At 42.9% G+C, this 23456-nt stretch overlaps 1 protein-coding gene across 2 annotated transcripts in view; it reads left to right on the top strand.

The window, feature by feature from the left end:
* LOC308331162 (FERM, ARHGEF and pleckstrin domain-containing protein 1-like) overlaps positions 1–23456 on the top strand; it is a 59678-nt gene that overhangs the window by 14391 nt on the left and 21831 nt on the right. For both annotated transcript variants that reach the window (XM_080786394.1, XM_080786393.1), the window contains exons 3-6: positions 21160–21264; positions 21358–21400; positions 21738–21816; positions 23237–23334. In XM_080786394.1, the coding sequence (XP_080642520.1) occupies positions 21160–21264; positions 21358–21400; positions 21738–21816; positions 23237–23334 (325 nt within the window). The remainder of the gene's footprint in view (positions 1–21159; positions 21265–21357; positions 21401–21737; positions 21817–23236; positions 23335–23456) is intronic.

The following is a 23456-nucleotide window of genomic DNA, read 5'->3' as shown; positions in this document are numbered from 1 at the left end:
AAACATTTCGGATACCACAAAAAAAAAGTCAAATTATGGCCAATATGTTGGCCAAACTGATATATTGATCAACACACATTTTAACACTTTCATCCTTCCCTCGGATGAACTCTGAAGCCTGCGCTGCCTTTTTCATAGGCATGAAATTGAAATCTCACAGAGGGATGTCTCCACGGGTGCGCACTCGGGACCACTTTGCAGATGTTGTGGTAGTGTGTATGATGCGTACCGTTCCCGGGAGCGGATCACCCAACCGTACACGGGATCGCAATCAATTAAGTCTCGGATACGGATCACTGGCTGCAATGTGAAAGCCGTTTTTATAATGACACATTTACCTGAGTTGTACTTCTGGTAGTTCTACTTGAATATTGACAAAGAATGATTGATTATCCGCTAGTGTTTGAGTAGCACAGCACGAGCCGGAAAAAAAAGGGAAAAAAAGAAACACATGCCATGCGCAGCAGCTAGGACAAACATACCAAGGATATGTACGTGACATCACCGTCATACAGACGAGAGATAACGTTACATTGCGCTGTTTAAGACCATAACCGCACACTGCTTTAGTTGTGTGTTGTTATTTTAACTCAAGACAACGTCAGGAACACAGCCAAACTTTATTATTTGCTCTAAACTCTGAAAGTGACTCTTCTATGACATGACATTTTCTGTCTCCCAAAGCCCCATAGTCCACAGCGCCCCTCTGAGGCACATAAGTTGAATGAAGTGTACCGGGTGCGCTGTTGAATCTCGGCCAGGCAACCGTATTCAGGAACGGTTCGAATCAACCAATCATGTTTGTCTTCTCAGTGTGAATACCCTTATCAGAAGTCTGCATTAGATGAGCACATCTCTGTCCATGCAGATTGGACAGAGACATGTGCGTGTGTGTGTGTGTGTGTGTGTGTGTGTGTGTGTGTGTGTGTGTGTGTGTGTGTAACTGTGTATGCTCGTGCTCGTCAATCAACAACGCCATGTTTCCCATATTTGCAAGACTCCCTAGCGGTGTGAAGAAATTACATTTCAGTCAGCCATCTAATAGGGATGTGTACTGTACGTCAGATGCATTTGAGTGCCTCTGAGAATTGGTTGAACTTGTTACGGTTCTCCTGTCAGATTTCCCAGATTGGGGACCGTCTGGGGGAGTTTCAGTTGATGGGTTGTGAGAGACAGACTAATGTCTGGATGCCAACATTTTACATCATGTCATGTGTGTAGACTAATAAAGCGGGTTGGAAGAATAGATTTATTCAGTGCCTGTGGCACTTTTTACCTCTAGCTGCAGTAACAGCATTTACTTCATCTCTGCGCAGATCTGTCATAATCGCAATAAAGTGACAATAATGAGTCTGCATGAAGACTTAAACAGGCAACATGGCGTTTGAAAATCCAGCATGACAATGCTTTATGCAGCAGCCCATTCACGTTTCATGACCACTGCAAACTGTTACACTGTATGGACAAACTGACGCTGACGCATAGCAACACCAACTCACCAAGGTCATCAGTTTGAGCGAAACTGTGCCAATAGTACAATGCTGGGTTCTGTTTGCTGCACTGGATTCTATATTGTGCATAGGTGCATTGGGACAAGTGATGCCCTTTTATAATAATATCTGTCCTGTTCCTATGGTAACTCAGCTTGCCGTCCTTGTGGAACCCCTTCTCGTGTTTGTTTGGCTAAGTCTACTCTGAGTCGACTCTGTCTGTGAACTGCCATATTGTCAGACAGACAGAGTCAGGATATGCAAACACCACCAGGAATCTCTTTGTTGTTTTTTTGTATGACAGATGCATGATGGGGGGAAACCTCACATGCCCATGCACAAACTCAAAGCAATCACATAACATGATTTATTTCCATTGAACATTCTTCAAACATTTTTATGAATAAATTCGTATTATTTCATTACGCCGTGATTGAAGTCATGGAGCTGCATCCCAGTGTCAACCAGTGGCTGAACAGTGGTGGTCGGCAGCATGTCCCAGTTGCACAGTAACTTCACAGCTGGCATCGCCCGCCCTCAATGAATAATGAATCTCTCATTGATATTCCAAAGGCTGATTAACATGTCAAAGCCACCCAACGGTGTGATATCGTAGGATTATCCCGATCTTGCGGTGCCTTATTTTACCCTAAAGCCCTGACAGTGGGCTGGGTTCACCTTTCCTGTCCCCCGCCTCCCGAAACACCCTCCTCGTGTCCTTGTTCAGCTACATATGAGCAAGCACAGCGAAATCCTGAACACTGTAACGGTCAGCAGGATTGGTGTAGACGGAGCTGGGATTTGCAGCATTGTTCGTGTTGGCGTCTTCTTGACTTCAATACAATGATGTCACGACCAAGATGTGTTTGATTCTCCCAGCCTCTACCCGGCTACAGTGGCTAGGCCTCTGCGTCTGCCTCCCACTGCTCTCTGACAGTAATTGCATTTGGGACCTATAGGGTAAGGCAAGGCAAGTTTATTAGTACTAGAGTTTTGGACGTTGTATGTAGGCCCTCGCACTTATGTTGCACAGCCGATCCGATCAATATGTTTGAGTCACATTGGAGGCTTTATCAGAATACCCGTTGTACAAGTGTGTCTGTGTCCCTTTTGTGCCCATATATGGAGATCTCTGTATCTGTCTGTCCTTCATTCAATGCTCATGTATGGTAAATGGTGCATTTATATAGTGCTTTTATCCAAAGCGCTTTACATAGATTTGTGCATTACATTCTGCCATCCACACAGCACACACTGATGGCAGAGGAAACCATGCAAGGCACCAACCTGCACATCAGGAGCTGTTAGGGTTTCAGTGTCTTGCTCAAAGACACTTAGGTCGCCTTCACAGCAGAAAGCTTTACTGCGATTAAAACGAATCCTGCTGCACATTGTCAGAAAGTGTGCTTCGTTTGGCAGATGTGAAGCCTCAAATAATGAAGCAAACAATGTGGCGGATGAATGAGGAGTAAAGTTGGACTAGGAGAAGGGATATTTTACGCAGCGCTAAGATGTCACCCCACTAAAGTTGGTACTATTTTGGTTACCTGTTACATTATGCATAGGTCTGGTTTGGGCATAATAATTAAACCAATCCGTTGCCGTTATGCCCAGTGCTATTGCTTCATAGCCTTACAGTCTCCCATGGAAGAGTGATGCGTTGCTTGCCTTGAAGTCTTACTTGTGCTGCACTCGCCCCCTCCCCCTCTGTGCCGTTTTTCTTCTTTTCTTCCCACAGCGCACAGAGCCAAGAACACTTGTTCTCTTCATTGAGTCACAACTCATTTTTAACATTTCAAAGTGCTGTGTGTACATCGAAATTCAAGCTTTCATTTGGTATATAGATCGGATGAAACCCCATTTGCTGCGCTTTGGGGTGATGAAACTGAACGAGCAATATCGCGCACAATGGCTGACACAACTTAAGTCAAATAACTTCTTTGACTAGACATATATAAACACAATGGACACAAGGAAGGCACAAGGAAGCTGGCACTCACTTCTGCTAATTATAGGAAAATTACAAAGAGATTAAGGAGAATAAGGAGAGATGATCAGATGAAGCAGCCTGACTCTCCATTGCAGGCGTGCGGTGCGCTAACTAATTGGCTTACGGGTGCTTTTAAACTCCACTATGCGCCTTCCCAAATGTGTGTGACCAAAATAGCAATTTAGGGGAAAGCGTGCCAACACGCCTATGACCACACCTCTAGGCGCAAATACCGGTGTCGGCATAATAGATAGCGGGTGACGCTAGACCAAAATACCATTTAGGGACAGAACAAGTTCCTATACGACAAAAATGGAGACCATGGTCTTTCACCCTTTGAGCAGTGGTGTGATCTCCACTGAGAAGTTGATCATCTTGTTATTGAAGAGCACAAAGTAGGCTACTTTGTGAAAAGCCAGAGTGCACGTAAAACACACACACACACACACACACACACACACACACACACACACACACACGAAGCAGTGGAAGAATGCAGAGCGAGAGAAACGGGGAGAGGGAGAGAGATTAAAAAAAAACACGGTGACATCGCATCTAATCAACTTCTAGTGAAGCAGGGACCACACTGCGAGTTATTGTGTAGCAGAGAGACATATTTAAATGGGCCGCCCTGTTGAGGGAATGAGGCGTGATTGGAGCGTGTGACGTAATGATCAGTTGAGATGTGAATGAGGCAAAGGAAGCTAGGCTGATGGATACAATCAGCTGACTGAGGCGTTGCAGTGACCCTGTATAAACTAATGCTGTGCTTCATTTTTACTAACCTTTCAAGACCTGCAGAATATTTTGCTCCAGTGTCTCAAAGGACGGAGGAGAGTCTCTGCTTTCATCTTAGGTATTGGCAGAGGAAGAAAAATCCTTTAACATTAGATCGGATGGGGTTGGATTTGTTTAGACCACGTTATGTGTACTGTGTACACTGCTTTGGAAGTCATAGGATAACTGAAAACGGCTCCTCTCCTGTTTAGTTCTGATTCTGGGTTCAGAAAGCAGACTCGTCCCAGGCGACCTGAGAAGTCTGGATGGCTCATGATGTATCACAAGATCTGAATTGTATTTAGGAATGTGGCAAACAGAGAGCCAGTGTAAAGATCTGAGTAGTGCATGCTGGAGTGATACGATCCACTACTTGGTGTGTGAATAAGGACTCGAGCAGCAGAGTTCTGAATCAGAATGCAGCTAAAGACAACACATCGGTCGGCCCATCTGTAGTCTGCCTTCTGGGCAGATATTGAAAGGGCAGCAGTGCCCTCACAAGAGGAAACCGTTGCATAAGCCTTCACAACATAAGATTTAATTTGGCTCCCCAGAGCACGAAAATGGACAGGTTCTCAGCCCCTTCCTCTGCCTAGTAGTCTGTACTGTAGGTATGTTTAGTCCATTTAGCTTTAAACTGGGCATCCCTGCTGTGCAGCCTTTCTGTGGCTGTCTCCATTGGTAAGTGACACTCGGAAGTCCTGCACTGAATGAATCAAAGCTTTGTCAAAGGGAGCCAATGTGTGAATGCCCCCTAATTGATATCAAAGGGTCTGTCACTGGGGACGTCTCCTTTCACAGAGCCAGCAGGGACAATCTGCTATGGGCATGCAAGGCTGGGTAGGTAGCAACTAGTCCTCTGAGACCGCAGCCGTTAGGTAGCAACTGACTATTTAAGGTTGTCTGCATTTGGCCATATTCATCAATGGCCGTTTCTCTCTTATGTCATAATGGTTGGTGGGAATTAGGGTAGAGTGGCCGGATGGGAACCGCAAGGTGGCCAGTTCGTACCCGGGCTCCCCCAGAGGGGTGTCGAAGTGTCCCTAAGCAAGACACTGAACCCCTAATTGCTCCAGATGTGCAACTTGGTGCCTTGCATGGTTTCCTCTGCCATCTGTGTGTGAATGGGTGAATGTTATGCACAATCTATGTAAAGCGCCTTGGATAAAGGCGTTTAAATAGTAGATTAGAATAGAGTAATATAATTTATTTTTCAAAGGTCGGCCTCCTGGTGGCGCTATAACAGGCCGTTCTGGAAAATGTGGGGCAGAGGTTCATCGTTGGCATCCAGGGAGTGTGCGTGCAAAATTTGCCACCGACCGGGTTAACGGTGCCGGAGATTAGCTGCTAACAGACGGACGGACGGACACACTCGCTCACACACGGACTCACACACACACACGGATGGAGTGCAAAACATACTCTCTCCCCATGCCTTCGGCCTGGTGGAGACAATGAGGGTACAATTGAGGTAGCCTGGCTCCAGACCATAGACCACGTCCAATCCACTGAGTGGAATGCTTCTTCAGTCTGATAATCAGGCTCAATTGAGTATGGACAATACTCAATAAAGGTTATGTTGATGATAATTGATTATAATTATCTTGTTATTAAAGATAATGAAGGCATTATTCCATGTAATGACCACATTTCATTTTTGTTACAGGTCAGCACATTTACTTATTTTAAATGTAGGGGAATAAATACCGTACTTGGGGAATACAACTTTGGTGGTCTAAAGACATTGTGTATGTTTGTGTTCTACGGACAGGTCTTGTGATCTCATGTGATTTCACTTGTCTTATTACGTTAACATCAATTACATATTAATAGTGTCTTCTTGGTACTCAGTTGACCTCCTTTTGTACAGTTGGAGGGAACATGGGAGAATTTAGCTTAATATGCGTATATTTAGTTAGTGAAATTGCACTCAAATGACATGAAGTGTGATGTAAGCGCAGAATTGGGGCCAGAAAGTCCAAATCTAAACCATGTGCTCTGAATGATCATTTTATTAGTAGTCTAAAACAGTTGCCAATAGTACTACACATTTTTCTATGAACTTTCTTATGCAGCTTTCTTTGAGGGGCGCTAGCCCTCCTACAGTATATTCAGCTATTGGTGTACTGTAGATTCCCGTCCTACACAAACATTAAATTCCCATTGACAATGAATGGAGAATTTTACGTCATAGTGTCTGAGCTAACATCAATTGATGTACGATGACAAGAGCGCCCCTCATTTCACACGGGTGTGATCTTTTTGTATGTACTTGCATTTTTCCCAAATAATTCCAAATATCAGATCTTCAAATTCACAATTTATCCCACCGCGAGGGCTTGTGAGCTTGTAGGCTGGCTATTCTCGAATAGCCAAAGTATAAAATAGGGCTTATATTAAGTGGTTAATTACAGAGAGTGAGTGAGGCCATGACATGACATGCGTTAAAGATCAGGTCTGGATTCAAACCTGTAACATTGAGGGTACATGACAAGCACTTTAATCCCACTATATCACCGGGATATCCAGGTTCTCAGTTCTTCCACAGAACTTGTGGGAGGTGCTGGAATGCTGTGTGTAACAGGCCTTATCCCTGACTAAACCTCACCGCTATTCATTATGACATGCCTCGTACCACTCCCACCCAGTGGTGAGCAGCTTACTCTTCTATAGCCCTTCATTTAATTTCACTCAATGGGGGCTTAAAGCCACAGTGGTGAGATGCTGGTAACCACAGCCAGATCTATCTGTGATAGCGGGCCACAAGTGGAAAGGGTGATAATCTGGACAAAATGGTCTGTTTTTGTATTTGAGAAGCCTTGTTATTCTGAGCCTGTCAAAGCATCACCATCACTGCACCCAGCAGGAGCATTGGCCCTTTCTACTGCAGTGTATTCTGCTAGTCAGCTCAGGTCTCAGCTTCAGCACTCTGAGCTTCCCCGGGGAGATGAAAATGGTCTTGGGTGTGCTCGAGAAGTCATAATATTATGAACCGGGTGTGGTGTTTGAGTCCTATCTATTTTAGATTCCAAAAACCACGGTTCTGGTCACAGTAATTATAACATTATTATGCAGAAAACGAGAACTCTCTGCTCTGGACTGGAGCATATGGTTACACTCTACAGGAACACGAACAACACAGTTTTGCGTGAAGATAATTGCTGCTGTATGTGTACAGTCACAAACCATTTAGCTTATGCAAACACACTTCCACTGTTCTACAGCTCTATTTGATTCCAGCATTTATTTAATTATTTCTTTCTTCTGAGAAATTAGGAATCATATTTTATTTTTTATGTTGCCATGGTTACTGTTCTGGCTCTCTCTTCAGAGGGAGGGAAATTGGTATTCTGTAGTCACAAAGACCTAAATTCCTGCTAGACCCAGTGTCCTGCAGACATACAGCCACAACAGCAGGCCTTGGCAATGCAAGTTTGTCCCAGCTCCTGTTTTTCGGAGCCTGTGCTTATGCCTGTAGCTATTCCCTTAACTAGAAATGAGCGTCCCTCACTGTAACAATAACAAATGTGTATGAATGCATAATGGTAGGTAGCATTTGGTGTTAGAGTAGAGGGTTTATTCTACTATGTAAGGTAAGCAACGTATAAAGTATACATTAGTATAGGCTACTTTTTCTGTGGCTTTGTAGATTGTAGAAGTGGTAGAAAGAAGTCTTGTCAGTGATGTGTTCCACAAAATGACAATTTAAGGGGCAGATGAAAGTCAAAGTGTGTGGAAAAAGAACAGATCACATTGAGGTGCGGCACGTTGTTAGCTTGTAGATCTGTGCTGGAAATGTGTGATATAAATTGTGTCAGAGCACATCTGGAAGTAGTCTGCAAAAGTATGAGGCAATAATGGAGTTTCATGCAAACTGTACATCCGTGCGCAAAGCAACCTATAGGCAGAGCACTGAGCTGGATGTGTGGAAAATGTGGAGTTAGATGGAGGACTCGTGTGGTGTGAGACCCTCCCCAACGCTGACTACGGCTGCCGGGGTACGGGCTTCAATTAGGTAGCAAGATGTGAGTACTACTCACCTCAGGCCAGCATCCACATGTATCACTGTTTGAACGTATGGCCTGGGCTGCTGCCAGCCAGTGGCTCACATTTTTGTCAGATTTTCATCTCACTGCAGTTACAGAATCATGGGTATGATCAGCTGAACATGTCTGCTGTGCATTAAAGTATAAATGAGCCTTAAGGGGCCTTACGTGCTTTTTGATGCCATGCATTTCTATGGTAAACACAGGCTGGAGCCCTAGTGCCAAGCATAGCTTGTCAGAGCGTTTGGCTCTGAAGCAGAAAATAATTGTTCGACTTTAGTAAAGGAGTAAAACGCTTTTGTGTGCTATGACTTGCTTACTATACTGTTATTGTCAGTGACCTGGAATTCGGGTTGAACCCCATATGTGCTCCCAATGCAGCAGTAACACCACAGTGCTTTTAATCAGTTGATTTAATTTCAGGGGAACTTGAAAAGTATCCATTTGGTCATGCACGCAATACTCTATTCCTCACAGTTCAACACCCCTGCTGACCAACCTTGTTGAGTCGCTGGTGCAGTGAAATGTTGCCCATCCCTACCCAGCTTTCCATCTGCGAACACGTCTAATTGTGGTTCTATGGTGGTTTGTACAATCCAGAGGTTATGTGATTACTAGTTACAGTATGTTTGTCTCAAACAGGAAGTGATTTCTTGGCTGTTGACCTTAATCCCTATCCACAGCGAGTGTGGACTCGGGGTCCGGGGTGAGACAAATCGACAGGTCTGTGTTCCGGAGGGGGGGTTTGGCGGTCGGACGGTCGACATAGAAGGCGATATCCCTTGTTTCTACGATCAATTATGTTGTAGTATGCCTGGGAAATTCTTGAACTCTTCTATATTGACAGGGTCCGCCTGATGCAATCCTCTGATGATTGGAGGCAAAGTGGTTGGTATGTTGGAACGCTTACTTGGGTCATAATGACTTATTGATTCAATGCAAACAATCCTTGGAGTTTAATTTGTCATGCAGCTAGTATGGTGATTGTGATTGTGTTCTACAATTAGCCTATCTGTGGGACTTTCTACCACACTCTGCAGCTATGGACAAATCAACTTGTAAAAACACTAATTCTGAAGATTATTGCATCAACAGTGCTTGATATGTGGAAGATTAAGGTTGATCACTCTGATTGGCGTGGTACAGTTTCATCATGATTGTCAAGATTAGAGAGGATGCATGCAGTACAGTGTCTCTCGTGCTTTCCCACAGCATGCAGAGTACCGTACCTTGGATTTGTTGCACCGACTGCTAAGTAGTTTAGGCTAATCTCTAGGAGGCAAATTGATTGGCCTTGCCAGTAACGTGGCTTCTGTGGCTGTCTTTACTTATTACCGGAGAAGATTATGGGTAAAGGGCAGGACAGTACTGTCAACCAGCATACTCCTCAGGAAGCCTTGGGTGTCCCCAACCCAAACTTATACCCTAGTTGAAGTCTCTCTCTCTCTCTCTCTCTCTCTCTCTCTCTCTCTCTCTCTCTCTCTCTCTCTCTCTCTCTCTCTCTCTCGCTATATTCTGTTGTGGTGGTGAGACAGTAAAGCAGCTCATGGATGGTTGGTTCAGTTACCCGGCCTTTTGTGTCTATTCAAGTGGATTTGTGTGTTTATGCCACACAACATCCCCCAGACAGAAGGCATCTCTTATACAGTAGTGCTAAATCATGAGCTGGCAGACTTCCGTTGATGTGACACTATTCACAGGATCTGAAATTTGAGACCACCCATTCGCATACTTACACTGAGTGTTAATTTAACTTTTTATTTTAACCAAATGGACCCAAATGTAGTTACATTTGTACAGTCTCTGAGTTAAATGAACACGCAGGATTTTACTCTGCACCCGGTGTTTTCCTGAATTCTTCCTGGCAGCTATAACTTTCATTTGCATTTTTGTTATCATTATCATGTTGTCTTTGCCTCTGCGGATTTTCTAAACCAAGCCCTGTGTTTTTAATTAGAATGAATATATTTAATAATGTTTATACACCATGGCTTATTAACATTCCATCATAGTTCTCTGTTACTGTATCTCTCTCCCTTTCTCTCTCATATGACTACAGTACAAAAGTGAAGTCACACAGAGATGAAAGTATATCCCCGCCAGGCAGAAACCTTGTACAGTGTCTCCACATTTCAACGTTTTATGTGTTTTTTCCCCCCGTAAATGAATACCTTACTTCAATGCAAGAGTATTGCACAAAGTGAGCTTGTACCGTGTCTATTTTCACTATTAAATTACAAAATAATAGTAACGATAAAAAAGGAGTGGTTTTGGACGTACGTTCCACCCGACATTGCCGATATCGATATCCCTGTGCTTTTGTTTTGCATATGAAAATGTCATAGTCTGCCATAGTCTGAGGATACATTTCCCAAGATGCCTATTAACAGACTTTGCATAATTTCTTTTCAAGAAAAATGTGTCCTGTCCGTTTTGTAACTGATGGGTTTCTAAAATGAAACATGATAAAATGCCTATTCACTCTGAACTATGTCTGCCCAGGTTGCTACAGTAATTCAACAGCTGCTCAAAGCTACACTGTGTAGTCACTTTTTGTGAATACATTTATATTTTGACCAGTCTGTATGGTAGAGTATGTTAATACAATATAACTAAATTAACACTACTGCAGTGGTTGTATTTGGTTTTCCTGCTGTTAGGTTATTAGAGAAATTTAGGACCACTACTGGTTGACAAGTGGTACTGCTTGTAGGTCAAAAAATCTTTGCGCAAGCAGGGAGGAATGCTATTATATTTACTTTATTTATATATCACCTTTTCAAAAACAAGTTTACAAAGTGCTGCAGTTGCAGTAGCACTGCCTCATTGGCTATGTGGCTCAGCAGTGAATATTTTAGCACCCGTGCAGGAAAGCCAGGTTTGAATCCCTGGTAGGATGCGAAAGTTACAGAGGGCAGCTAAGTGCACCGGGCCAGTGATTTTCTGCTTTGGATTACACTTAACAGTAGTAACCTACTACTAGACACTGTAATATCCTGAGCGTTAATTTGAACTCTGAGAGTTTACGAATGGAACCACTATCCACAGATGGTGAAGGTATTTATACCCTAGTGAAGTCTCTCTGTCTTAGATCTCTGTTATCTTCAGTCTGTTTGTTGTTATCATAGACATTCTCTCAGATGCACTCATTATGCATTTGAAAGCACTGATAGGCCCGTTGGCACATTAAGCTCAGCATAATGCCATGTACAGTTCCACTGTGCTCCGGGGCCATGTTCCCGCCTGGAATCATGTGATGTTATTGTACACCAGTGGTGTAAAGTACATTTACTTAAAAGTACTGTACTTAAGTACAATTTTGAGGTACTGTACTTGAGTATTTATTTTCGATTTCAAATACTTCTACTCCACTACATCTCAAAGACAAATATTGTACTTTTACTCCACTACAATTATTTGAAAACTTTAGTTACTAGTTAAGTTACTTTGTACTTCTTTTAATATTATTACAAAACATACATTAACCACATCAGCCCTATTTCGGCCATTTGAAAATAGCAGATCTACAAGCTCCACCGCTATTTGCAAAAGATGTTTATACATTTGAAAACTTGAAATGGGACATTCTGCACAATGAGTACTTTACTTTTGGTACGTTAAGTACATTTTAATGCCAATACTTTTATACTTTCGAGATTATGGATTTCACAATGCCACGCCAGACTTTCTGGTCCTTCATTGCCACCCCCAGTTCCTGCTTACTGATGCATGTGTCCCTAGCCATGACATCAGGGAACGACAGTTTTCTACCTCTGGTCTGCTTTGAGGCAGGATTCCAGAGAAGAATGGAAGAATAGTACGAATAGTACAGTAACAGGAGTACGGTACAGTACTACTACAGTGCAGTACAGTACGTATAGTTGCACCGCTCAGTTCACACGGGTGTGATTTTTATTAACGTTATATTACAATCTTTTGGCAATTACTTTGGAGCCCCTTGCAATATCCTCACAGCCCACCAGTGGGTAGACAATTTGGAGTTAGATGAAGAATGTGATTAACTCAGCAGATGATGATGCTTCCCCCTCTTATACAGGAAGTCCATCAATACAAATAATGAACAATTATATCTTTAATGACTTTTGTAAGTTTGTATAAAGTGTGTGTATGACAGTTTTGGCCCGACCCTTGTGCTGGTCGTTGGTGAGAGTTACAGTCAATTAATCTCTTAATTAACCTATTGAACCGATTGACTTCAGTCTCATGAGCACTAAGCTGTATTCAAATCTGTGAAAGAGAGAGCGTCCACCTCCCTCTGTGATCGATGTAGCCTCCGTTTAGGCTACGTTTATTTCAGAAATGATGACAGACATGCATTTATATGTGTTATGTCATAATTTGTTATTTTAGTAACAAGTAGAAGTAGCAAGTTGTATCTTTGGCCCTCTGACCATAACCACTATCTCCGGTTCAGTTACAGCTGTGCCTCATGTCAAGTCCTCAATATGCACACACATTTTATTCTTATATTAATCTCTATTACATTTATGTACTTTTATATTTTATGAATCTTAGTTGTGTCCCTCTACTCTTACCTGCACCTGGTCTGTTTAAGCATAGAGCTCAGGTATTGTGGTCGTGCTGGTACGAATGCACGTGTATGCTTGGTAGACCTTGATGGTGACGTATTTAATGCCGGGTTATAACTGGCTGATGCTGACGTAATAAAGAGAGGTTTCAGATTACATACATGTATATATACATACAGACATTACCTTTAATTCACCCGACACTGAAACATATCCTAATTACGTCACCATCGACAGCCAGTTATAACGGAATCGGTCAGAATCAGTATCGGCAGATATGAGGACTGCAAATAATCGGAGATCGAATATCGGTCATAATTTCATAATCGTGCACCCCTAATATCAATATAATGTCATGAATGCTGCAAGAGCGATACAGCGGTTAATAACATTTTGAAATCCTTCTTTGGTGATAACTCAGGGAAATGGCACCAATCGCAGGTTAGCATTCATACAGTGTTGCCGTTGGTTTGCAATCAGTCCCAGAGTGACAGCAATTCTTGTAGCTCTGGGAAAGCTTTAGTAGCTGAATCTAACCAGCATGGGTCTAGAATTTCAAGTGCCCAGAGAGAGAGAGAGATGTTTTCTTTGGTAATTTGCTAGTTTCCTTCTCATCCGCTCTGTACTTACAGTATATCCCTGATCCTCTATGTCAGAGAAGAAAGATCCTTGTGACGTGACGTCCTTTATAGTAACTCACTCCTGTATGTTTCACATGAGATCATGTCTTAGTAATGGTCACTGAAGCAGAACATGCCTCCTCCTGCCAGTCTGTGCATTTTGGTGAATCCTTTCCTATGGCTTGTCTTATTATCTTCCACTGGGAGGGCCGCTAAATCAATTTGGTGATTCCTGGCATTCAGACTAAACAGTGGGAGTTCCTCGCACAGAACCCTGCCAGGTTAGCTATTCAGTGGCGCAATTGTCACAACAGGACATATATTATGTTTTATGCCAAATCAATACATCTCTAGCTGTCCAGACAGGCTTCCAAAGAGGGTGGAAAATGAAGACAATGCGGGGGGGAAATACCAGAAGACTGAAGAGGATGCTATCACGGTTAGCTACGTAGCTCTACCCCATTCCCAAAGCTAGAACCTCGGAGACATTCTTGTCATGGTTTTCCTCTCCAAGCCTGGAGGCAGACCTACTGAGACAGAATGATTCCGACAGCTGTTGCAACCAAATAACGTTTCCTCGGTTTCCTTTTATGTTGATGTTTTTCATCTGTGGTCTTGCGGTTTAGAAAAAAGCAAAATAGGGAATAGGAAAAAAACATTAAATATTTACTGCTTGATACAGACAGTATCTTTTTTTCTCCACGTTAAAACCTGTCACAGCTTATTCTATAATATTGTACATATTAAGTATTGTATACATTTGTTTACATTTTGTCCAAAGCTAAAGCTAAACAAAAATGCACAGTTAATCATTTTTCCAAGGACTGTTTTCTGCACTACATACATTTACACACATTAACCAACAAAGCAAATACGTCCACACAATTATATTTTGTGTATAGCATTATCTAAGTATCTCGAGTAAGTTTCAAGTCTCTGCAGGTTGATTTTCATACTGTAGGCCTACATAAATAAATGAAAGACCGAACAAACCACTGCTAAAATGTTAAGTAGTAGTTTAGTTAGTGGTTTTTTCCCCCTTTTTTTTCTTCTTTATTGTATCAATTTTGTCATTTTGTCATTGTTTCTGGTTTTATTTGTCTCTATGTTGTCCTATGTGGCCTTTATATTTCGTCATACGAAACGACAGTCACCTGCCAACATTACTGTTTTGAAACTAAAACGTATTTTTAATTTTCAGTTACTTTTGGACTAGCACTCTAGTAGAACAGAGTATTTACACTACTAGGCTTTCTACTGTGTGGCTGTGTTTAGACCAGACCTATTTGTATTACAGTTGTTCATCTTGATGTGATGAGAGAAAAGCTGTCTGCCCTAATTCAGAGCACAACCTTGTGAAATAAACCTGTGTGCTTCCTCGTGTGTGTGTGTGTGTGTGTGTGTGTACACTTACAGTACACACACACACACACACACACACACACACACACACACAGTCACACACACACACACACACACACACACGTGACATGCGAGGGCACGCATGTTGTAACGCACACACGCAGTGAATTGACAGTATTATCGTGTGCCTCCAACTGATTCGTGCTCCTTTGTCAGCTCACTGCTGCAGTGGGGAGGGAGTCACCGTGGACACACTGCTGCACACCACCTGAATGTCAATGAAGTATCACTCAGTGGTTCCTGCCCCTTCCCTTTACAGTATAGCCTACATGGCATGCACATGCGCTCACGCACATTCACACACACCACATGCACAGTATGGAACCCCATGCAAGCATGCCCACATGTGCAGTATGGAATTTTGAAGTGTTGTGATTGTAAGGTGGCGGTGCATTATCCCACGTGCATGTGTAACTCCACCTAAATTTAGACTTCAGAACAAGGTCAGACAATGTTTCTGTTTCACTGACGGCACCAGGAGGAGTGTGTTGTAGTACTTAGTAATGATTGATTGATTCATTGATTGGATTCATTGACTAATTTTATTTCAGATAAAAAAGACAACAGGATAACATATGTTCTTTCTAACATGGTGCATGACATTATAACCATTATTGACCATAACCATAAAGAATATTACTCCACTCCCTGTTGGTAGAATCTTCCTTTTTAATCCCAATACATTTGTCCTAAATGCATTCAGACACACACACACACACACACACACACACACACACACACAGGCACGCGCACACACACACACACACACACACACACACACACACACACACACACACACACACACACACACACACACACACACACACACACACACACACACACAACATAATGATGTGCATAGGACCTGTCTGTCATTGTCTGGTTATCTTACCCCAGAGATGAGCCCTGACCTCTAAAAACCCTCTGGAATTTCACATTTGATGCTAAGTGGAAAGCTGTTCCACACTATGGTCCCTGTAGCTCCAGCTACACCGTTCACTCGTGGCACCTTGCATGAGCATAGTGTTGTGACCATGATGATATGAACATTGCTGGGATCCCAAGTATTCAGGGGAAGCATTACTGATGATGTTATACACTTGCTCGAGTTTCATCTGTTCCACCCTTTGATGTATTGGCAGCAGGCCCACCTTCTTGAATTTACCTCCTACATGAGTTCTGGACGGTTGATGTTATTATTATTCTGCATAACCTTTATCTTGTTCCTTAGTTTCGTTGTCAGGTCACTGTACCATGCAGAACAGCCATAATCAAAGTGATACTGTATCCGTCTTGTAACAAGGAGTTTTTTTTATAGTAATTTCAAACACTCTCGTTCTGTAACAGGGACTTGCGTTTATGGCTACTCTTGGTCTTGACTACTTTCTTTTCTTTCTTTTTATGATTTTCCTTTGGTGGGAGAGGAGGATATTCTGCCGCTACTGGGGGAATCCTGGTTAGTTTATTTTCCTCCGCTTAGTAATATGCTTAAATTCAGCGGGTCCTCTCGTCTGATCTGAGGTCGTTGTGAGAGTTTGTGGGGCTTTGTGCGTGTCCCCCGTGACGTCATGTGGCAGCCAAGTCTATGAACCTTTTATGTTTGCTTTTGTGTGTGCCCCACACAAGTTTAAAAAATACATATATACTATATTTGGTTCAGTTTATTGTTGTTTTAAACTTGAAAAATATGACATAGGCCATTGCTTTCAGAAAGTGATGATATTTAAGCATTGTGTTTGGTGACTTGGCTCTGTTGCGGTATCTCCCTGTCCTTCCATGCACAGCCACAGAAAGCAAGCAAAGCACACCCCCTGCAGAGCAGCAGTAAAAATGGCATCAGACGACAATGACATTTGTAAGATCAGACAAGCATAAAAAGGGAGGAGCTTGGGTGGGGGCATGCATATGCTGTGGCAGGAATAGGCAAAAAGTAGCGTTTATAAACGGCATTGCATAACGTGAATGGCTAATGACAGTTGAACATCAGCTCATATGCTTGAGCATGCTTGGCATAAATCAGCTGAATGCTGTCAAGCAAGCTTGACTATCAAGTCTTACCACAACTAATGCTGTGACTGCAGCAGCCTTCAATCTAGTCGTCTATTGATCTCTTCTAGTTTGGGCAGTAGGCTCCTCGTGTTCAGGGGAAAGAAATTAGTCCCCTCTGAATTAAGTGCTTATGGGGTACTTCATTCTGCGCGTCCAGGCTATCTGCTGTCTCCTCCACCAAGACAGCCAGTTTATATTCATATTTAGATTATACAGTACACTTTAACTTTTCTATCAGCAGAGTCTTGCTAGGTTTTGGCTTGTCCATCCATACGTGTACAGTACATGTGATTTTGAGTTTGTTTTGTTGTTTGTGTCTGTGTGTAATGCTGGTGGTGGTACTGTGGGTTCATGATGCTGTTTTATCCATTGTTGCTTTTGTATTTTGTGAACTTCTGTGTGCTTCTTTCTTGACCAGGGCTCACTTACAAATGAGATATAAATCTCAATATGATTTCTTAAAGGATACAAAAAAAAAAAAAAAAAGGATGCTGCCAGGGTGACATGCTTGAAAAAGATTGCACTGTATTCAATATTCTATAGCATCATCATTTTTTAAGAAATAATTATTTATTTGCACACTTGTGAACAATGGATGCCAGAGCTGTGTTGACAGTCTCGAGTTACTATGACCTCTCTCGGTTTACAGTTCTTCTGACCTTTTTGAAATGCCACAGCCAGGGAATTACAACCGTGAGAGATACACAGCATGGTGGTTGTGTTATAACCAGAGGATACCTGAAGAATGCCAAATTAAATCATAAAACCATGTAATGTCACCGGTGACTCCCGCACCCCACCATCCTCCATTCCTCCAGTTCACCATGTCTCCAATACCTAACCAGGCATGACTCCCTTTGTTCTCCCTCCGTGGAATTGTGTTCATCACCCAAACCCCGCTGCTCACCCACCCTTACATCCTCACCCCCAGGAGAAGTTTAGTGTGCAGTGGGCTGGTTCACGGTGGGTGAATTGGACCATGCCAAATGTGTCCTGGGGGTGCAGTGGGGGGCAGTGGCAGGCATTGCTTTACACCTGACCTCAAAAAGATTCTTTATTTATGTATTTATTTATGTATTTATTTTGCTGACACAAAAATATGAGCTGAAGAGGAGATCAAAGGTTTGACTAGGCGTATGTAGAGATAGGGCCGTGTGTGTGTGTGTGTGTGTGTGTGTGTGTGTGTGTGCTGTCATCTTTATTTACCCCCCGCCCCCCCTTTCTATCAGTGGAAGCGTGTAGAGGTCAGTGGAGCGAAGAGTGAGCGTCTGGGTTCACAGATGTAAACAGCAGTAGCATCCTATGAGACAGTGTTCAAACATGAGAAACCCAGACAGCCCCTTCAGTCTGAAGGCCTGGAGGAGCTGAATCACTGCGCAACGTGACTGACGCTATTTAACTGCTACTACTGTGTTTCTACTACTACTATTTACACAGTAAAATCCAGAGTGATCATTTAACTCTGACCCATTAGGGTACATTATTTCACTCTCAGAATTATCATGATTTCACTTTGTGTTGTGCTTTTTGAGGGACTCTAATGTGTGCCTTTTGAAGATTGCATCATACTGGCAGCCAAGTCTATGGACTTTTTAATGTTTATTTAGAGCATGTATGACGTAAATCGTTTGCCCACCAAATCAATGGAGGGCACTAATGATAATGTAAGACGCCATGCGGCCGATATCTCTCACTTCACACAAGTGTGATTTTTAAATTGTAGGCCAAAGACTTGTGAGTTGTGATGTGCCCTTATAGTACATTACACAAAAAATGTGGGTGAGCATGTACAGTATTACCTTTTCGGCGCACGGGAATCATCCATACATGTGCGCCAGGACCAATGCGCGCGTGTCATCAGGCACAGTCTTTAGCGTAGTGCTGTTCGATCTTGCATGCATGTGGTACCCCTATAAGTTGACTTTATAGGGGTACTACTACTACTACTACTAGTCCAGACATAGTGACCTCGGATCGCAGAATGGAGCAAGATTGAAGGTCTGACCATGTGAGACTCCCGATGTGCAGGTTGGTGCCTTGCATGGCTTATTGGCTTCCTCTGCCATCGGTGTGTGAATGGGTGAATGTAATGCACAATATATGTAAAGCGCATTGGATAAAAGCGCTATATAAATTTACCATTTAGAGAGATTAAGAGATTTAAAATGGGTTCTGTAGCCTAACTGGGGGTCCTTGAAATGAAGAAATACGTGTAGCAATTCTGCACACTGCGCAGTAGCTGTAACCTGGCAGCCATCAATTGTGATGACTCATGTGCTTCATTAATGGCTCGGTTCTTGTTGTGTGGGTCTTGTGCTGGCCTGGCTATTACTCCAGTGGGATGCTCGCGCGTTTAATCTAATACGGCCAGCTCTAATCAGCCCCAGCCTCGGCCCAACATCTCTCCGCTCATTGCAATCCCGCACTGACTGCATCTTCATTCTTCATACCGGCGCTGGTAATGAGGGAGCTCCACTAAAACACATGACAGGCCGTTCGATTGTCTTCTGTGTCGTTACTCTCCCTTAGCGTCACATATACTGTCCTAATGGGTCCAGGAAACTTGCAAGACGTTCTCAAAATGTATCCCAAATCCCATGTTCTCTCCTCTGGGGGCCATTGCAGTGGTTCCCAAATGTTTTAGCCTGTGACCCAAAAGAGAAATGAGACGTTTGACCGGGACCCAAACTAGTGAAAATAGCAGATCTACAACCTCACTTGTAGAGGGGCCCATAAAAATGTGTCTGCGACCCACAAATGGGTCCAGACCCACGTTTTCGGAAACGGTGGTCTACACAGCAGTGAGGACTGGAGTGCAGCTGTGTGTGTGTGTGTGTGTGTGTCTTGTGTGTTTTGGCCAGTGTCCGTGGTCCTCCAGCCCTCCCTGTGGCTGTGGTGTCGCCTCATCAGCCAGCCACCACATGGAAACAGCTGGTCCCCAGTGGCAGGCTGCCCTCTGACAGTGTTGCCAGATTTTGCGAGAGAATTAAGCTACCAGGTCTATGCCATAAAAGAAGCGACTAGGCTACGGCTATTTGAAAATGACCAGGTGCAGTTTGTCTGGTGAAGATGGATTATATTATGCTGTGTAGATTTGGTTGTGGAAATGTAAACCATCTTAATTTGTGTAAGTGTGAACCAAGTACCAACCATTTTACTGCGTTGATGGATGAGGGCTGAATGACTGAAGGTTTTATTCTGTTAGAATTAATGGACATACTGTTTCTCAATGAAACACTAGTCCTACAACACACATTTCCTAGTGGGTAAATCCTTTAATGTCAGAGGAAACAAGGAACTGTTACACAAATTGAGTTGATTCAATAAAATCCTTCCTAAATCTTAACTGTGTCATTGTAATAAACAGTCTTATTATTTAGTTTTGATGCGAGGGAGGGGAGATTTTGGTGTGCACAAAGGATTGGAAACACTCTAAACAGTACTGGATTATTATCCCAGCCAGGGGGAACTGGTACCATAAACAATTGCATAGCTCTGCGCTCTGGTGCAAACCAATCACAAGAATGCCGCCCAGCTTTCTGCTATAACACATCTGTCTTCTCAGGACATTTTATTTTATTCTTAACGGTGAGATTTGTCTTTATGAAGGGACAACAGTGGCCTTTTGAGGTTGTCATGATGTTTGCCTGTGATTTGTCCTTTCTCCTTTGGAATGTCAGGGTTCATAGCGCTGTGTTTTTGTTTGCGAGCACGTGTTGGGTATTTGGTGAAGTAATCGCCCACCTCTCTTGACTCTTGACCGGTTTCAAAGGCTGTTGATGGTCCGGTCTCCAGTCCGTCAGTGACACTGGAAAAGCAGAACAAAGTCTCAGGGACAGCTCTGCATGGCCTGACCCCTGAGTGTGCCCCCGTACCCCCCTCAGCTTGTTTTGAGCTCACAAACTGAGCCTTTGAAGCCTGAGGGGGAGATGAGGAAAGGGTGGTGGGGTTAGTCAGCCAGGGAGGGAATGCTATTTATTCTGTGTTGGTCTTCTGTGTTCAAGCTTCTCTGTCATTAGGGGTTTTCCAATGTTTAATGGCTTTTGATTGGCTTAGAAGACTGTCAGATGTCACATTGCCACTGCAAACAACGACAAATTGTTCCAAAAATGATGATAAACGCCAATGTTTTGTGTTTATTTATGTATGTGTTTATTTATCCAGTGCACCACAAGGCTTTGAATTTCACACTAATTTCCTTTCCCTTTTTCACAGCAAAGAGCCTCGGGCAAGGTGCTGTTTGACCTGGTGTGTTCCCACATGAACCTCGTCGAGGGCGACTACTTTGGCTTAGAGTTTCAGGACCACCACAAGATGATGGTAAGCAAGTTGTTGAAGAAAATCAAACTGATTGGCTTGTTAATGTTTCTACCCTGAATAGCAAGCTGGTGATCATTTTCCTTTGTTTCACAGGTTTGGTTAGACCTCATCAAGCCCATTATCAAACAGCTCAGACGTAAGTGACTCTCCGACAAGGGTTTATTAGCAGCTTAAAAACCTTCATATGACAACATTGTTCTTAATGCGTAACATCATTTGAAAACTCCATGCTCTAATCTTGAGAGCAATCGGAAAAGCTGTTGATTTTAAAGGAGGATACATGCTTTTAGTTTCACACAGACTGGGGAGTTCTGTTCAGCCAACGCTAACCACAATGGAAAAGTTTAAATTCCCTTCAGGCATTTCATTTGGATGTTGTTTTTCTCCCACATCTGCACTAACTAACTTGTCTCGTCCAGTTGGGAGAAGGGGAGCAAAATGGCTGCTATTTTTAATATTGTCAATTTCTACAGGGCCGAAGAACACAGTCCTGAGGTTTGTGGTGAAGTTCTTTCCTCCGGACCATGCTCAGCTTCTGGAGGAACTCACACGGTGAGGTCACACACACACAGACCACAGCCAAATGTGTATCTCTGTGCTGCAGGTGTGCTGTGCTTTTTTCCACAGCTATGTGGTAATGCACCTGTAAAGGTCCTTTCAGATGGGCAGTGACTGAGCGACTATCGACTGCTAGTGATTGATTTTCAATGAGAGCCCTGCGTTTTTCTTTTGTACGTGAGCAGAAGTTGAGGGGCGACAACGCAAGCGGCATTATGTGGGCGTGTTCCTGTGGAATTGTTGTGCGCGTGCTCGTTCCGTGCACACGCCCGCAGCGACTGACTAGACCTGGATTGTGTTGAGCTTTTATTTTTGTACGCTTGCGTTGTCACGCCCCTCATGAGCAGACCTGGAGCAGACCTGTTGTTGATCCAGGCGACAGCGTCTGCGCCACCCGCTGCCCATCTGAAAAGAAGGGATATTTCACTTTCACTTTACTTTTGGTCATACTACTCAGGCTTATGTGAAAACCCCAGACAATTTTTAAGTTGCACGAGTCAGTACTATTTACATATTTCATTAGCTGCACCACCCCCTTCTTATACAAACCAATTGTAATTTCAAACACTATTTTTCATACTTTTAACCATTTTCATAAATAAAACTATTGTTATGCTTGTACCATACTCCTGTATCCTTATCATTCACTGTTTTCATTTATTTCTTATAATTCTTTTTGATTTTATTTGTCTCTTGCAGGCTCCTCCTGGATGAGGAGCCTTTCCAGAAAAACATATTAAAATTAAATGAAAACAGTAAATGGAAAAAGGTATTAGAAGACGATACAATGACCAGACGTTCTTTTGTGAAGTGAATTATCCATTTATTGCTGTTGAATGTGGCATACTGTTGCAGCCAGCAGTGTTCATAATTAGCATGGGATATAGCTCCACCCTCTATTATGTTTGTTGGTGGATATAATGCATGTCCATTTGCGTAAATGACTTCGATGTGACTAAAAGTGAATGCTAATGCAGAATTGGGGGGGAAAAAAGTGCCTCAGCCTCCGTAAAGATTTATTTCCTCCCAGCCGTGTAATTCCCATCACATGCCTGCCATGTTTCTCATTTAGCTAATGATTTCCCGATTTCTTGTTTCTCTTTGACTGGGACTTGACAATTATCCTGTTTTGTCATTCACTCAGATGATGTAACCCCCCACTCCCTCTAGTATGAGTCCTGTGTTGTTATAAAGTATTCATAAAGCAAGTAGATGTCAAATAGATCATGATATCTTGGTTAATTAAACCTCAAATACCATAACACTCTTTGATGGTCCTACATGAATTATACAGTACATGGTGTTGATTAGCTCGGAGCTCATCTGAGAGGTTCATTTGATCTTGCTCTGAGAGAGTTGCCATTATCTGTTTGATTGAATCCTGTCGCCTTTGTATTTGTTTTCTTTTGTCCAGGTACCTGTTTGCCCTGCAGATAAAACAGGATATGGCCTGTGGACGACTGACCTGTAATGACACTAGTGCTGCGCTGTTGGTCTCCCATATTATCCAATGTAAGACTCTCTTTCCACTTCCAACCCAGGAGACCAGAGAATCAACAGAGCACATAACTGTGTCAGAAAATACATTGCTTTTCATGCAGAGCCATCCCCAAACAGTGTCAACAGCATACTGC

The sequence above is a fragment of the Protomyctophum bolini genome (genome assembly GCF_963924005.1).
Source record: "Protomyctophum bolini genome assembly, chromosome: 16".
Classification (NCBI taxonomy): domain Eukaryota; kingdom Metazoa; phylum Chordata; class Actinopteri; order Myctophiformes; family Myctophidae; genus Protomyctophum; species Protomyctophum bolini.
Note: the sequence above shows the minus strand (reverse complement) of the source record. Positions and strands in the feature narration are given on the sequence as shown.